Here is a 16588-nt window from a genome sequence, read left to right on the forward strand (position 1 = left end):
GGAACCTGCTAATCTGCAGCACTTGTTTTTGACTGAGAAGGGAGATAATTCTTCTAATCTGGAGGCGACTTTGGTTTAGGTGAAGGGGGACAGTTAAAGCTACTTGTACAGAGGTCTTGTGTTTGGGAGGGAAGGGATAGAAATCGACTTACCTGGAGGACTTGTTAGAGGCTGAGGTTACAGGATCTTTTGCTAGCCCAAGACCTATCTGAACCAATGTTTTCCATATAGGGATATTTAAAGAAGTAATCTTAGCTGAGGTTTTTCATAAAATCTGTCTGTTGTTGCTCAGATAGGAAATTAATTCTCAATAAGAAAAAAACAAACAAAGAATAATCCTTTTTAAGTATATATTGTGACCAAATTGATCTAAATCTATACGATAATAAAACCGATTGAAAAAACCTGACAGTTTGTGGCTGGAAATAGTTGCATATGATTTATAGGTTGTCGAGTGTTAAGATCATTGAGATAGATTAGTACTTTGTTTTTATATTTTAAGGAAAGGGTTGTCAATATATAGAATCAGATTTCATAATTACTACATGAATCATATCCGCCATTTACCTGTATTTTTTTGTGACAGTGGCCAAAATAATGTGATATTAAGAGAAATTGACATAAAATCAGGTGATAATAAAAGAATTCAAATGCATAGATTATATAGCAGGAAAAACGTTGCATCAAAAACACATGATAATAACCGAAAAGTGACATTAACAGACGTGATATTAGGTGAAATGTACTGTACTACAATGTGAATTTAAGTTCTTGAGAGGATTGTTTTGGACTATTGGGTTGTGTTTTTTTGTATGAAAGTATATTTGGAGAAGATTCTTTCAGAAAGAATTTATTTATACTAGTTCAAATGATACATTTCATTAGGGATGGTTTCTGTTGTTTACTTTAATACTTGATGTACATTGACCTTCGTTAAACTGAGCCACTTAAGCAGATTTGAGGTATCTTCTTAACCAAAGACTCATCGTGAAGAAATTTATTTCCATGGAAAAATTTAATTGGAAGACATTTGACTTTCAGAAAAAGGACGACATAATTTTCTTGAGCTGTCTGCAAAAAACACCACACAAAACCACAGTAACACTGGAGTAAATGTTTTATTTCTGAATAAATATCAATAACAATAACAAATATTGAAAACACACTTAGAAATAATAAATGTAGTTGCAGGCAATATGAATGAAGACAAGCACAGAGCATTATGCTTTGTGTGTCTGCTGGGGAATCTCTGAATTATAGTCTTTATAGATCACCAGCATCTATTAGCCTTGAAGGAGGTAACCAGTGTGTGGTAACCTTGAAGGAGGCTACCAGTGAATGGTTACCTTGAAGGAGGTTACCAGTGAATGGTAACCTTGAAGGAGGCTACCAGTGAATGATTACCTTGAAGGAGGTTACCAGTGAAGATTTACCTTGAAGGAGGTTACCAGTGAACGGTTACCTTGAAGGAGGTTACCAGTGAATGATTACCTTGAAGGAGGTTACCAGTGAATGATTACCTTGAAGGAGGCTACCAGTATGTGATTTCCTTGAAGGAGGTTACCAGTGAATGGTTACCTTGAAGGCGGCTACCAGTATGTGGTTACCTTGAAGGAGGCTACCAGTATGAGATTACCTTGAAGGAGGTTACCAGTGAAGAGTTCCCTTGAAGGAGGTTACCAGTGAACGGTTACCTTGAAGGAGGATACCAGTGAATGGTTACCTTGAAGGAGGCTACCAGTATGTGGTTACCTTGAAGGAGGTAACCAGTGAATGGTTGCCTGGAAGGAGGCTACCAATATGTGGTTACCTTGAAGGAGGTAACCAGAGAGTGTTTGCTTTGAAGGAGGCTACCAGTATCGGTTACCTTGAAGGAGGTAACCAGAGAGTGTTTTCTTTGAAGGAGGTAACCAGTGCGTGATTTACATGTAATGGGTGTTAGGTAATGAACTAACATGTGGTTTGCTTGTAATGGGTAAAACCAGTGAGTGGTTACTTTGAAGTACTACAAGTAGGTAACCAGTGTTTGGTTGCCTTGAAGTAAGGGACCAACATGTAGATTATTTGAAATAGGTAACCTGTGATTGCCTTTTAGTCGGTAATCAGCTTTGTTGCTGACTCATAGTACACACCAGTTTGATTTGTAATACTGAGAGATATGTAAATGTAGTCAAAAATTTCTTTTAAGAAATCCATCACCATAATACAGGTTTGTATTAATTTATAATCAGTGTATTACAATGTTCATCATCTTTTATCAGCATGTGAACATCTGCAAAAGGTGAATATTTTTTTAGAACCCAACGCTATGTCTGTTCTTTCAGTTCCATGTTACTGGACACCAATTGAGTTTTTACAAATCAGTAATCAAAAATGCTTCTGGAACAAACAATTTCACACAAAACACATGTATAGGATAACGTAAGGTTAGTAAGGTTCATGGGATTTCATATAGCATTGCAATCTCTACCCAGAGTTGTCGTTCCTTTTCAATCACACACATCTCTGTCAACGTCTCAGATTTTACAAGATTCTTGTAAAACCAAATTTGGTCTCAAATCGTGATTATTTCATCTTCAGTGACTTCTTTTTTCATTCTATACCACTTTTGAAACGACTTTTAACGAGTAGTAAGGCGTTAATGTATACTGCACTATACATTTTAGCGTAATGTTCAGCGTAGTAATATAAATGTGGTTATTAAGCTTTAAAAATGAATAGAACAGCTGACTTCGTATAATTTGTTCATGACACCAAATTGAATCCATCACTATGTATCTTTCGCCCACTCAACTTAAAAACTATCACATTCTTGGCAAAACACGCAAAACAATCTATATTTTCCAACTTCTTTGGCGTGAGGCTGCCATTTTATACGGTGGATCACATGATTGTTTGGTCATGTGATGCGGAACTCCTTTTTGACGTTGGCAGAGATAAAAGGGAGTGCAAGGACCGTAACTCTGCGTGGAGATTGATAGCATTGTTACAGTACACATCATCACCTAATGTATTACACAACAACATGTGATGTTCTACACAGCAACATGTGATGTAGTACACAGCAACATGTGATGTTCTACACAGCAACATGTGATGTCATACACAACAAACTGATGTAGTGCACAGCAACATGTGATGTAGTACACAGCAACATGTGATGTCATACAAAGCAAACTGATGTAGTACACAGCAACATGTGATGTAGTACACAGCAACATGTGATGTAATACACAGCAACATGTGATGCAGTACACAGCAACATGTGATGTAGTACACAGTTCATAGAAACTTCATTCAAGTGAAAAATCTTATATACAAGGTGCATTACTAGTAATGTTGTAGAGACAAATCATTGTTTCCTTTAAAGTTTTCTAGTACATTGTATGCAGATCATTAATTGGAACAATCTTTATTCTTGTTCAATTGAAAAAAACACCCAAATATCGCAACATAACATTGGATTACAAATACTGATAATTCTGGTCTTATGTTTAATGTTAAAAAAAATCACATGCCATTCAACACAAAGGCATGCGACTTAAATGTGTAGATTCATTATGAGAAAATATTGACATAATCCTTATATATGTTCATCAAACCATCTTTCAAGAAAACTTGTATAAAGCATTTAGTTCTTTTGTTGTAATTAGTAAATTATTCCATTAAGAATAACCAACCTGTACAAGTGCCTTCAATAAGTATCTTATCTGGTGTTAGAACCGACCAATGGAAATGTGTATTCTGATTGAGGATTCTATTTTTAGATCTGATTTGATACAGATCATTTCGCCTTACGAACACAAATAACGTTAATGGAACTGTATAAATCTATAAAAAGATTTGAATGAAGCTGGACAATGACATTGCTAGCAGTGAGAGTTGCCGGTAACAGATAACACCTTAAGGCTTTAGTCAGACAGTTAAGAGATTGGAAGGGGCCGCCAGTAATGGCAGTATGTACACATTCAGTCGGCCAGTTTGGGAATCAGCAAAGACTGTTGTTTTTGAACATGCATTTGTGCAATACTAACACTTCCAAAGCTACAAGAAAAATTGACATCTATCATACATGTGATAAAACGGTAGACCGATAGCACATGACTATTACTGGACTAGACAGGCACTACACACAATAACTAATCGACATGTCTGTTGTGTTATTTACACGGAATCATTCCATGTGCACTCTGCTACATCAAAAGTAGAAGACATATACTATGGCAGATCTAGAGGTTTCCTCAGTTCAAGGGACACATCCTGCCCATCCATGGGATTTTTTTGTTAAAAATGCATGAGTTGTCCCAAACTTTTCTATTTTGGAAATCCCTTCAGAAATTTCGAAACTGCTCCAGATTGGTCCCTGGATCTGCCACTGATTTGTAATATTTACAAAAAGGTTACTAGAAATCACACAAATTTTTAAAAACAAAGGATTATTCTCTTAAAATATAGACATATTATTAACAATATACTTATGTAATGTATACTTGCGATTTAAAAAAAGTTAAACTGTTAAAGAAATCTTTCTAGCGAACTTTCTTTCCTGTAATATATTTAATGTTGAGTCATATGAACTAGATAAGGTGTATGTGTTTTTCTTGTGTACCGGTATCTGAACGTAAATATCTAAAAAAAAAAAAAATGGTATAAAAATCTTACTAACAAGCACTTGACATGTATAAACCCTTTCATTCAAACAGATACAGTGGACTACATCACCAACGCTCTAATCAAGCTCATTTAATGAAGTGTATGAATCTGCCAATAAAAAATCCAGCTTTTTAATTGGTATCAAGTATAGTTTTGACTGTGAGATCACCATACTACCTCACAGAAGCTTAAAACACTCAGTATAGACGACATTTAACCCTAATTAAGATAGCAAAAGGCAGTAAACATTGAACCTGTGGGAAGCTTCAGAAGACAAATGTTAAACACAGCATGCACACGAAACTTGAAGTTCTGTAAGAAAACTTAAATCAATTTGATACTATCAGAACACATTGTACTGCCCACTTTCTTACTGTAAAAAAAAAATGTGAATCGTCCTTGACCTAGATCCCAGAGTGAGATGACCTTTAAAATAAAAAGTGATCTTCAACCTGTAGTGATGTGTGTTTTACAATTTAAGGTTCCTTGACCTGGAAAAAGGTGAATTTTACCATGAAAGGTGCCGTGTTGCCCTTTGACCCAGAATGTTAAAATACAATCTTTACAATGTAAGATGTCCTTGAATCCAGTGGCGTTACCTTTACACTATAAGGTATGTGCTCTGTGAAGTGGAATATGGTTATTTTTACAATGTGAGGTGAGTTACAATGTCATGTGCCTTGGAACCAGTGAACTTTACATTTGGAATGTGAAATGTCCTTGAATATCATTTTGACCTCTATTTTAGAATGACCTTAAATATTGCAAAGGGACCTTAACGGCTTGAATCCCTAGGGAGAAGTCTAATCTGACCTTGCAAACACAAAGATGCATTGTTCTGTCACCCCAGCAAAAGGAAACGGAAAACCTAGCTTTTCATTTGTTTTGATTATTATCAAGATTATTTCGGGTTATTAAGAAATGCAATACCTGAGTGGAAATTTCTAGTATTTTACATGCGTGCAGGATAAGGGGTTAAGTCTGACTCCGTGATATAAAAGGAAGGTTGAGATTGGCAGTACATTGTATAATGAAATTATGAAAGATAGATAGAATAAATGATCAAAAGTTTGTTGTAAAACATTTAAGGAAATTGGTGAATCTCTGTACATAGAAAATATTGCTTGGTAGGGATACAAAAAACTTACAACAGCCTACAGTAACTTATTCTAAGGGAGATAACCCACAAAACATAATAAGATTACAATGGACTAGTTCTATTTCCAGTCAAACAGCCTGATTTTGTAACCATTATTTTTGTAACAGTTTATTTCCGTGAATTTCCTAATTTTTGAATTGAACCTATTTTGTAACAATTCATTTCGTTAATTTTCCTAATTATGAAATTAAACCTATACTTTGTTACAATTCGTTTTTCGTTAATCTTCCTAATTGTAAAATAAAACCTACTTTTATAACTCATTTTTTACTTTACTCAAATATTAGTGTACAAAATCAGACATATTTACAGTCAATATTTTCTAATGTTAACAAAACAGAAATTAATTATATATAATGAAAACTTCAACATACAGCCAAAGCTATCAAAGTGGAATGCTTTTTCAATTCTACACTTCATGCAATGAAATAATTATTTCGGACAATTCTGACACAAGATGAAATGTTTTACATATTCAATCAGGAACGCTAGTCCAATACAATAAGTGAGAAACCTACCTGAGGTGGGATCACAGCCCTATATAGACACTGACGTCCAGGAATAGTATTGTAGTGAAGGTAGATAAAGACAGCTATTTAGTCTTTCCATTAAAAAAATAAAACAAAATACGTTTTTTATTCCAATAAGATAAATCCAAAAAGTGACACTTTATTTTTCAGCTGAAGAAAAAGAAATCATATTCCTTCAAACTATATTCCTTTTCCTTTCAATATTTTAATGATACAAGACTTGTAATGTAAAATCACTTGCACCTATCTGCTTTTTTACATGTTTTGATTTTATAAATTTGTTATTTTCTTATTCTGAAGTTAAACTCAGAGAAGTTTGGTTAAAAGTTATTTTTATATAAAAAGAAAGTGCAAGTACCTGGTTAAATGTGATTTATAGTTGCAGTACTTCAAATTCAGGAACAGCTGAGAACAATACGCTGTACCATACTTATTGGGGAGAAAGCTGAAGGTTACATTGCGAACAAAGCAAATCTAAAGTTAACATTATTAATAAGAATTTATTAAAAACAAAAACATGCGATTACAATTTTCAATCACAATTACAAAAACAAATCTGTTCGCAATAAAACTAATAAAAGGGTAAAATATACAACATGAAAAATTTCGAGGGAGACAACTTATGTTCTTTGTTGAAATACATTCTACAGACTAACACAATATACCACCATGTACACTTACAATTTTGAGTAAAGTACCAAATTAATATCTATAATATTTACAGCTAAAGCTAAAGAAACATTTTCTATGTAAGAGATTCTATGTGTAAAAGGGAATTTTTTAAACAGAATGAGTACATATGCAGTGTGTAGTAATTAACCAAAAAAAGAAATTATTAAAGTGAAAAAATAAAAAATGATTCCCCAAAAGAGGTTCAAAATTACAGAACAATCTGTTGCATACCCAGAGATTAAGAACTCATTTGATTTGATGATTTATTGACAATTAAATCAGTTGTCTAGAAAACAAATTAAATGTATGTGGTAAAAAGCCAGCCTAGTGTACCAGTGGCTCGTTAAAAATCAACTCTGTTCCCAATACATGCAGAATATGCATTTTGTATAATAGTCTTACTTAAAAAAAAATCTAAATTAGTATATGATAAACAAGACATTATAGTATATAGAAATGTGACCATGCAATATATTAGTATAACGAAAAAACAGTAAAAATGAAAAAAAAATGAAAAAAAAAAAGAAGTTCATGACACTCATCTCTTAACCGGTGGCAGACTTAAGGGATTTTCTGAGCTTAAGGATTCTTCTTGTCCAACTCCCATTCTTGGAATATTCATAAAGAATCAAGTACCCATTATATCAAGCCCAAAAAAAAGGAAATTTTGAAATCACCCCAATCATCAGAGATAGTTCTCAGGATCTGCCACTTTCAAGTGAATTCAATTGCTGTAACATTACAGAAGCCGGGTTCTCGTATCACTTCCAAAATCTGTAGCAAAATATTGGAAACTGTTTTTAACCGCATTTCTATAGCTTTGATAAATCATTCCTGAAAAGAAAACCATACCTTGTGGGACTTTTGTGAAAAAATAATAAAGATGAAAGATGAATATATTCATCAATAGTGTTCTGAATGTAAAACTTTACCGGGGCTAGACCGGGATTCGAACCCAGACTTCAGACTGTTATACTTCTAACATTGCTCTAACAGACTGAGCTTCCAAGGCAATATGTCCGGGCCCAACTAGCTGTGCTACAGTTATAACCAAGCAGAAGTAATGGAGACGTAATTGTATATACGGAAAACTACAGTGCGTTGGGATAGTGATCCTTAATCTCTACATGGCGTTTTTTATTTGTAACTGAGAAGATAGTGAATTGTAATATGTAACAGTGATTGTAGTATCAGTGATACTCAATGTTACCTCTGAATCATCGTAAAAATACAAGAAAGTACAATGATAGTACAATGAACACATCACAGAGTGTTATATATATATTACTTGATTTCTAGTTTATAACTGTGTAAAAGTAATAAAAATATTGTCTGTGGAGTGTGATGCCTCCAGTATTCTACTAACACACAATAACGTCACATTGATCAGGAACAATCACGGAGCACAAAACAATCGCCCATAAGTTAATGATACTGTATAGAAGTTTTAAGTTTGGCAGTGTAGCACATGGAACAAATTAACTAACTTTTGTTTTGTGATACATACACTGCTAATTTTTCGTATTTCACCATACGATTGTTATCTATAATTTGCGAGATTTGTGTGATTTCAGAATTATAAACATTGTTTTTTTACCTGGAAATAGCATAAATTGACCTTCACAGAACTTAATTCTTAAACAATAAATGCTGCACATTGTATAAATGAAAACATATATATCTCAAAGAAAAGACTTCAGTAAAGGCTGTTTATATGTATATAAAAGATCTTTTTTTTCTCACTGGTGATAAGATTATATACATATTTAAGAACCACATAACTTGTATTGTGAGGGGAAGCTCATATCTTCACATTTCCCAATTCATAAGCTTATACATGTATTGATATCATTTTGAGCATAGTGCATAAATATAAGTAGTTTGTAAAAAACACAATGTAGTTTTTGAGTATAGGGCAAGGTGATCTATAATTCAAGTCATTAATGCTACATAGAAAATTATATCTTTACTATTTGCAAACTGAAGTTTGAATTATGGATATACCTGGGTACATGTATGTCACTGTACACTCTGTGATTCATGATAAGAGTTATCTCCTTTAAAAAATTAACTTCAAAAAGTAATCAAGTGAATGAGAGACTTTTTGTATCTCTTATTCTCTAAAACTCTCTAAAAGCATTCATCAACCAAGTCAAAATCAACATTGATGAAAGGATTTTTCAGGTTAATGGTTATATAATGTAGAACTCTTTTGGAGTGGAGATTTTTACAGAAATAATGTAGCATACATCCTTAAGTTGAATGTTCCCATGTTTATACAAAGGCATTCCTTCAAAACATCAACACTCGGTCATGTAGTGTTCACATTTATGTATATTCAATCCTGGTTGTTTCAAAATTACTAGACCTGGGTTTTGTTTCACCAAAGTTCTTTGCTTGAAAATGTTTTTAATTCTGGAAATAAGCTTTTTGAATATGAGCTGTGTTTCAGTCAATATCTAAATATATAAACAAATACTTCCATATGTGATATTCAAAATTAACTTTCAAAAGTATTTGAATTTAGAAAATTTCTAATGAGAAGAAATTTCATGAAAATGGGGCTTCAGGTGTTGCTACTTATCTTAAATATGTATCAAATGTGTATCAACTTTCTTTTGACGACTTAAGATATTTACGGCGATAGAATGACAGAGTGAGTTCTTTAATGTCACTGGTTTCATATACTGTAAACATACTTATTTTTCAACACTCAATTTTTAGCACAGTATCATATTTTAACACATTAGCGCATTGAGACACGGTAGTCTAGTGGTAGGACGCCGGGCTCGTGAAGGAAGGGTTGCAGGTTCAAATCACGTGACGACACTGTGTTTATCTTTGAGCAATATACTTTACTCAGCATGTTCCAGTCTACTCAGCTGTAAATGAGTACCTGGTTGGGCAGTGCTAAAATTGCTAGGTGTTAGTGCCGAAATGGCAGCACTGGCTGTATGCTCCCCAGGGAGTTAAGAAAGATATTGGCTGGTTGCAAAGGCCCTATAACCACGAATAATAATTTGTGAACCCCTTTGAGACGACCTACGAACTAGGTTGTGATAAAGCGGTATACAAGAACCTCAAATTTTTATTAGTATTATTATTATCGAAGAATGGCACAGCCACGATGTAACACTTTAAGAAACAACATGCTGAAACTTACATTATAACAATCATAAAATATGTGTGTCTACAGTATTTCATTTCAATGAGCTCGGGTGTTAATCACAGTTATTAACTGTAGCCACACTTACCAACTTTTTGAAATTTCCATGGGGGACATTCTGCTTGCTCAAAATTAAAACATAATTAAAATGTGTGTATACGTATTAACCCCCTAGAGACAAAATGACCCTTTAAAATGACATATTATGAGTTGTTCTTTCAGATGAAATCATAAGATCTTAGAATAGAGAAACAGTTAAGCAAATTCACTCTTTGAAAACACTAAATTTAGGGTCCAAAATTGGGAGTCTCACTCCCAACCCTCCCAAATAGGGAGGGTTGGCAAGTAGGATTGTAGCTCTTATAAACACAGGCCAATTTATATCTCAAACATCACTGACAGCTTAATATCCTATAATCATAGAGTACATTTTACTTATAAGTATATATAAAGGCATGCTCCACCATTAAGGTTACTGAAATTGGTTCAGATTTAGTATGTTAATAGTTAGTCTTGTGTATTAATTAAAGCTCGGATAAAGTAACCAATTCTTGTTATTTAATCAACACATGTTATTCCCCAGCTGAAATACAGTAGGAAATAAGGTATGTGACTGGTTTTGAATGTCAGTTATTATGATAAAAGTGGCTTCAATATAAAAAATCAGTCATTCAGGGGATAGTACGTTGTTTTGAGTGGCTATACTGGCGATTAGAACATGAAATTTGGTTTGGACTCGAGAGAACGTACTATCCCCATTCTAACACACCTTAACAAATATACTACACTAATATACTTAGAAACATTGTATTTCTTTGCTACAAGTACGGAGTAAAGTACTCCGTGACCTGTGCTGGTGACGTGTTATTCTGCAGCGGACTGACCAATCAGAAAGAAGCTTTCAAGTCGATCTGTATGTTCGTGAACGTCCTGTTACCAAAGTTTATACGACACATTTGGATTAATATTGACCAAATTCTTACATTTCCATGTCTGCCAATCTGTGCGTATCAACAAAATTGGTGATTTTTTGTTTAGATTTGTGAAGAGTTTTGTGTAAAATTCCTACGACACATGTGAAATGTTTCATTTGATTACAGATCAAACTAGATGCCTTCACACGGATGGAACAAACTTTTCAGTAATAAATGGAGGTTACGGAACAAGAAATGTTTACTTTTTACTTTTTAATCTATTCAACAAATACATTTTACCATAATTTCTGTTCTGTTTTCTGCTAGCCTTATCAGCGGGACGTTTTGGTTAGAAACAGGGCGTATTCAATCAAAACACTTGTTGCAAACGAATCTTGTTAGATGATCATCATAACAGATTTCTACTGCAATTGAAGTTACTCCCATCTCCAATAGAAGGGAGACAACTCTTACATCAAATGTTGGCTTAAACAATCTGATATTAAAGGACAAGACCATAAAATAATGAAAAAAAATAGCCCATTATTGATGTATTCTCTATTAATAATAGAAAATATATAGTAATAGACTTTCTTTTCATGGTTTACAAAATGAAATCTTAGATTCCTCTGGCTGAACATTTTACAAATTCCTTTTTCTTATCATTGCCACTTGTATTACTGACATTATATCACTATGCTGTATAGTATGTCACGTGTTTAAAATTCAAGTTGAGTGTTAGAGATTAAAGTGTTCTTGTACTTTTGAGATCATGATCTATACATAAAAAAGTTAGCCACAAACACAGTCATTATCAAAACAACACAGGACACTATAAGACAGGTATATATCTAAAAACACCATATTTTCAAAAGTATACAAAGAAATATAAACACCTTAAATTATTTTGTTAAAGTCCAAAATGCTAAGTTGTATGAAAGTTATGCATGAAATATATCGTAAATATCAATCTTGTCTATACATTTCCATGTATGTAACATAGGCAACACCTGGGCTTCATTCTCACACTAAGATTTATAAATGATCCATTTTTGAAAATAATTCAGGAATGATGAGATATGCTATCTGCACGAATAAGAATATCGGTTACGATGGGCAGAAAACATTTTAAGTTTGCAAAAAGCTTAGAAAAAACATCCTATAAGTATTAGTGTTAGTGTTATATCATGCATAAAGGCATTCTTGTTCTCTTTTGACGGAAGTGAGCCGCATTTTCCATAATGTTCAGGGTCGTAAACTGTGTAGGGTAATTCAGCTGGCCTGCCAGTGTCCACCCCTCAGAAAGTCTTTCGCCAGTGTCAAACCCTTAGAAGGCCTTGGTATAACCCTCAATGAAGGCCTCCCTTGATCAAGTCTCCATGGGAGGCCCCCAACAGAAGGTCTTCTTGATTTGACCCCAGCGGAAGGCCTTCAGACAGTGACGATATACTCAGGATTGACAAAAGAGAAACCGGTGAATTCTGTTTGGTCCAAGTTCATTATGAACAACTTGTCCGTAGGCGTCATCTTGAGGGCTTCGCTGGTGAACTCGCGGTCAAAGTTACTCACATCCTTTTTTGTTTTCTGAAATAAAAGAATAATAATGATGTAAGAATGAAACACAAAACTGCATATTCCCAACTCAAGCTTTGATGGAAACGGAGCCAACACCCAGTCTAACCAAATAAATTGATCTAGAAGGCAAACTCTATACAAAGTCAGTGAAATAGAAAATAGGTCACAGTTACCTACATTTGATTTATTGGTAAATTTCTCCTTAAAGTGAAACCACATATGAAATTTGATGACTGATGAATTTCTAGTATTGGAGTAATAGAGAGCTGAATACAAAGATTTACCAAGACATCTTACTGATGTAGAGATGGATACAGTAAGAGGAAATGATGTAACACTTGTAATATACTTGAATCTGACAATGAAGAAGTTCATAAATCAACATGAACTCGACCTTCTCAAGTTTTCTGTTTAACTTACCTTCATCCAAAAACTTATCATATTAACTACCTATATAGTTGTACATATACATTTTTATCCTGTACTCCTTCTATGGATTTTTTTTTAGTTATAACTTCCATACCAAAATAAAAAAAATCCTGATTACAATACATGTACAGTACTTAACACATACTTTAAATTCACTCAAGGTTTCCTAAAGTTATTTAAATCAGGACTCAACATCTGCAACTTGTGACAAAAACAAATACAAAAATTAAGTCAATGTGACATATGTTTTAATAGTGATATAATATGTATCTCCAAGTGTCACACAAGACCAACACGTTTCTTCTTTTATTGACTGTAAATCAAATGGCTATGAATGTGTAGTGTTAAAATTTTGATAAAACTTCATTTATTTCATGACCATCATCAAATTTTCCCCCCGAATCTTTATCATTTTTATCATATTGTTGGCTCTGACGGAGGCATGCAGTGTGTCCTAACAAGATAGTAGTGTACCTGGAGAAACCCCACACGATTTAAGGTGAGTGTGCTATCCACGGCACCACCCGACCACCAACTACTTGTGAATAGACACCTGTCTCACTTCAGTTGTTGATGAAACATAAACTGTTAACAAACTTTGTCCTGTTGTGAAAACATGGACTCCAACTCGGTATGCATGAAGTCATGTCCAAGTGTACATTCTTAAAAGTGATTTAAATGAATCAATAAGAAAACTTCAGAATAAATATTAGATAAATAAACCCAAAACCTCCCAGTAAAACCCTGTGTCACCTATTTGCTGGGTCAAGCAGGATTTCTTATAACTGCAATGATGAATTGGGTAAAGGCTAAGCATCTCCTTGATGGTGATCAGATAATACGTTTCCTTGGTGATTGGAACTAGAGACATTGTAGTATGGGGTTGTTGAGAGAATAGGATACCTAAAACTAACACCCTGCTAGTCAGGATGTCATCTACACAGACCTCGGACAGTATGAAGGACTGATCTTCATTTAAACAAAAAGAACAAATTCAATACTGTATCTTATGTCACTGAGATGGTTTTCTCTTAAAGTAAAATGTATCAATTGGTAAATATAAAATATAAATAAAAAGCTTGTACAGGTCATATTTGACAACTCGGTGGTCTGTTTGGAGCTGGAAAGATAGATAATCTCCAGGCAAAGAAGTGTCACCTTCTTTGGTGACTAAAACTTGGTGTTTAGGTGTTTTCTGGAAAAATGGAATCGGGGGTTTGAAATTATCTGATTATCAGTTCCATGAAGTCATTGATTGTCTTCATTCCTGGGTTGGAGGGTTTCTCTATACACTTAAAGCTGGCATTAAGGGTTAGTCTGGAAATAAAACAAGTACCATGTACCAGGTAATGATAAGTTTTTCCCATAGGAAAGAAAGCATTTCTAAAGTTAAGGAAGATTCCTTCAGTTTATATATTTTTTAGTTTTAGAAATACTTTCCAATGTGAAACTTCAGGAATATCCCTTGATTTCGGAGCATTCATGGAAATTGCACTCAACTGTACTAGTGCTTGGGCTTGTGAGTTCTTTGGACACTTGTACCTAGATTTGGAAGTAATGTCTTGACACTTATAACTGGGTTTGGGATTTCTGTTGACACTAGTGACTGGCTTTGGGAGTTATCTGGATGCAAGCACCTTTTTTGGACAATTGTACTTTGTACCAGAAACCTGGGATAAAATTATGTTTCTTTGAAAATCGCTACATGATGTTCTCTTGGCACTAATGTCTGATCTAAAAGGGTTTCTCTGTTCTCTAGAACCCAAGAATGGTGGTTTCTTTTTATACCAGTACCAAAGATTTGGAGGATTAGGGAGACTGGTACATGTGTAAACCATTACCAGGGATCCAGGTGATAAGTTCAATACAAAGTAAGCCATGTACTCCCATAGCAATAGGAATGTTCTCACTGATCCCATATATACCTTGTTGTTATGCTTCTTGTCGCTCAACTGGAAATAGTCAACATTGACAAACTCAGTGATGTGTGACGTCATACTTAAAGCATGAATGTCCTTGATTAAATATGAAATGATTGTTATATAACGGATAATAAGTTATACAATGACCTTGATGTTTTAGGTATACAATGACCTTGATGTTTTAGGTATACAGTGACACAGTGACCTTGATATTTTAGAAATAGTGACCTTGATTATACAGATATACAGTGACCTTGATGTTTTAGGTATACAATGATACAATGACCTTGATGTTATAGGTATACATTAATACAATGACCTTGATGTTTTAGGTATACAGTGATACAATGACCTTGATGGTTTAGGTATACAGTGATACAATGACCTTGATGTTTAAGGTATACAGTGACACATTGACCTTGATATTTTAGGTATACAGTGACACAATGACCTTGATGTTTTAGGTATACTGTGATACAATGACCTTGATGTTTTAGGTATACAGTGATACAATGAACTTGATGTTTTAGGTATACAGTGCTACAATGACCTTGATGTTTAAGGTATACAATGACCTTAATGTTTTAGGAATACAATGACCTTGATGTTTTAAGTATACAGTGACACAGTGACCATGATGTTTTAGGTATACAGTAACCTTGATGTTTTAGGTATACAGTGACCTTGATGTTTTAGGTATACAATGACCTTGATGTTTTAGGTATACAGTGATACAATGACCTTGATGTTTTAGGTATACAGTGACACATTGACCTTGATATTTTAGGTATACAGTGACACAATGACCTTGATGTTTTAGGTATACAGTGATACAATGACCTTGGTGTTTAAGGTATACAGTGACACATTGACCTTGATGTTTTAGGTAAACAGTGACACAATGACCTTGATGTTTTAGGTACACAGTGACCTTGATGTTTTAAATATACAGTGACCTTGATGTTTTAGGTATACAGTGATACAATGACCTTGATGTTTTAGGTACACAGTGACCTTGATGTTTTAAATATACAGTCACCTTGATGTTTTAGGTAAACAATGATACAGTGACCCTGATGATTTAGGTATACAGTGATACTTGATGTTTTAGGTATGCAGTGATACAATGACCTCGATGTTTTAGGTGTACAGTGATACAATGGCCTTGATGTTTTAGGTATACAGCGATACAATGACCTTGATGTTATAGGTATACAGTGACCCTGATGATTTAGGTATACAGTGATAAAATGACCTTGGTGTTTAATGTATACAGTGACACATTGACCTTGATGCTTTAGGTATACAGTGATACAGTAACCTTGATGTTTTAGATATACAGTGGTGGAATGACCTTGATGTTTTAGGTTTACAGTGATACAATGACCTTGATGTTTTAGGTATACAGTGACACAGTAACCTTGATGTTTTAGGTAAACAATGATACAGTGACCTTGATGTTTAAGGTATACAGTGATACAATGACCTTGATGTTATAGGTATACAGTGACCTTGATGTTTTAGGTATACAGTGATACAATGACCTTGATGTTTTAGGTATACAGTGA

General features: G+C 34.0%; 1 protein-coding gene across 2 annotated transcripts in view; it reads right to left on the bottom strand.

Annotated features, from left to right (window-relative positions):
- Nucleotides 1–11367: 11367 nt before the first annotated feature.
- LOC110451208 (calcium-dependent protein kinase C-like) overlaps nt 11368–16588 on the bottom strand; it is a 168303-nt gene continuing 163082 nt past the window's right edge. For both annotated transcript variants that reach the window (XM_021499095.1, XM_021499092.1), the window contains one exon: nt 11368–12678. In XM_021499095.1, coding sequence (XP_021354770.1) covers nt 12526–12678 — 153 coding nt within the window. In that variant the 3' untranslated portion in view covers nt 11368–12525. The remainder of the gene's footprint in view (nt 12679–16588) is intronic.

The sequence above is a fragment of the Mizuhopecten yessoensis genome, unplaced genomic scaffold (genome assembly GCF_002113885.1).
Source record: "Mizuhopecten yessoensis strain PY_sf001 unplaced genomic scaffold, ASM211388v2 scaffold5877, whole genome shotgun sequence".
NCBI lineage: Eukaryota > Metazoa > Mollusca > Bivalvia > Pectinida > Pectinidae > Mizuhopecten > Mizuhopecten yessoensis.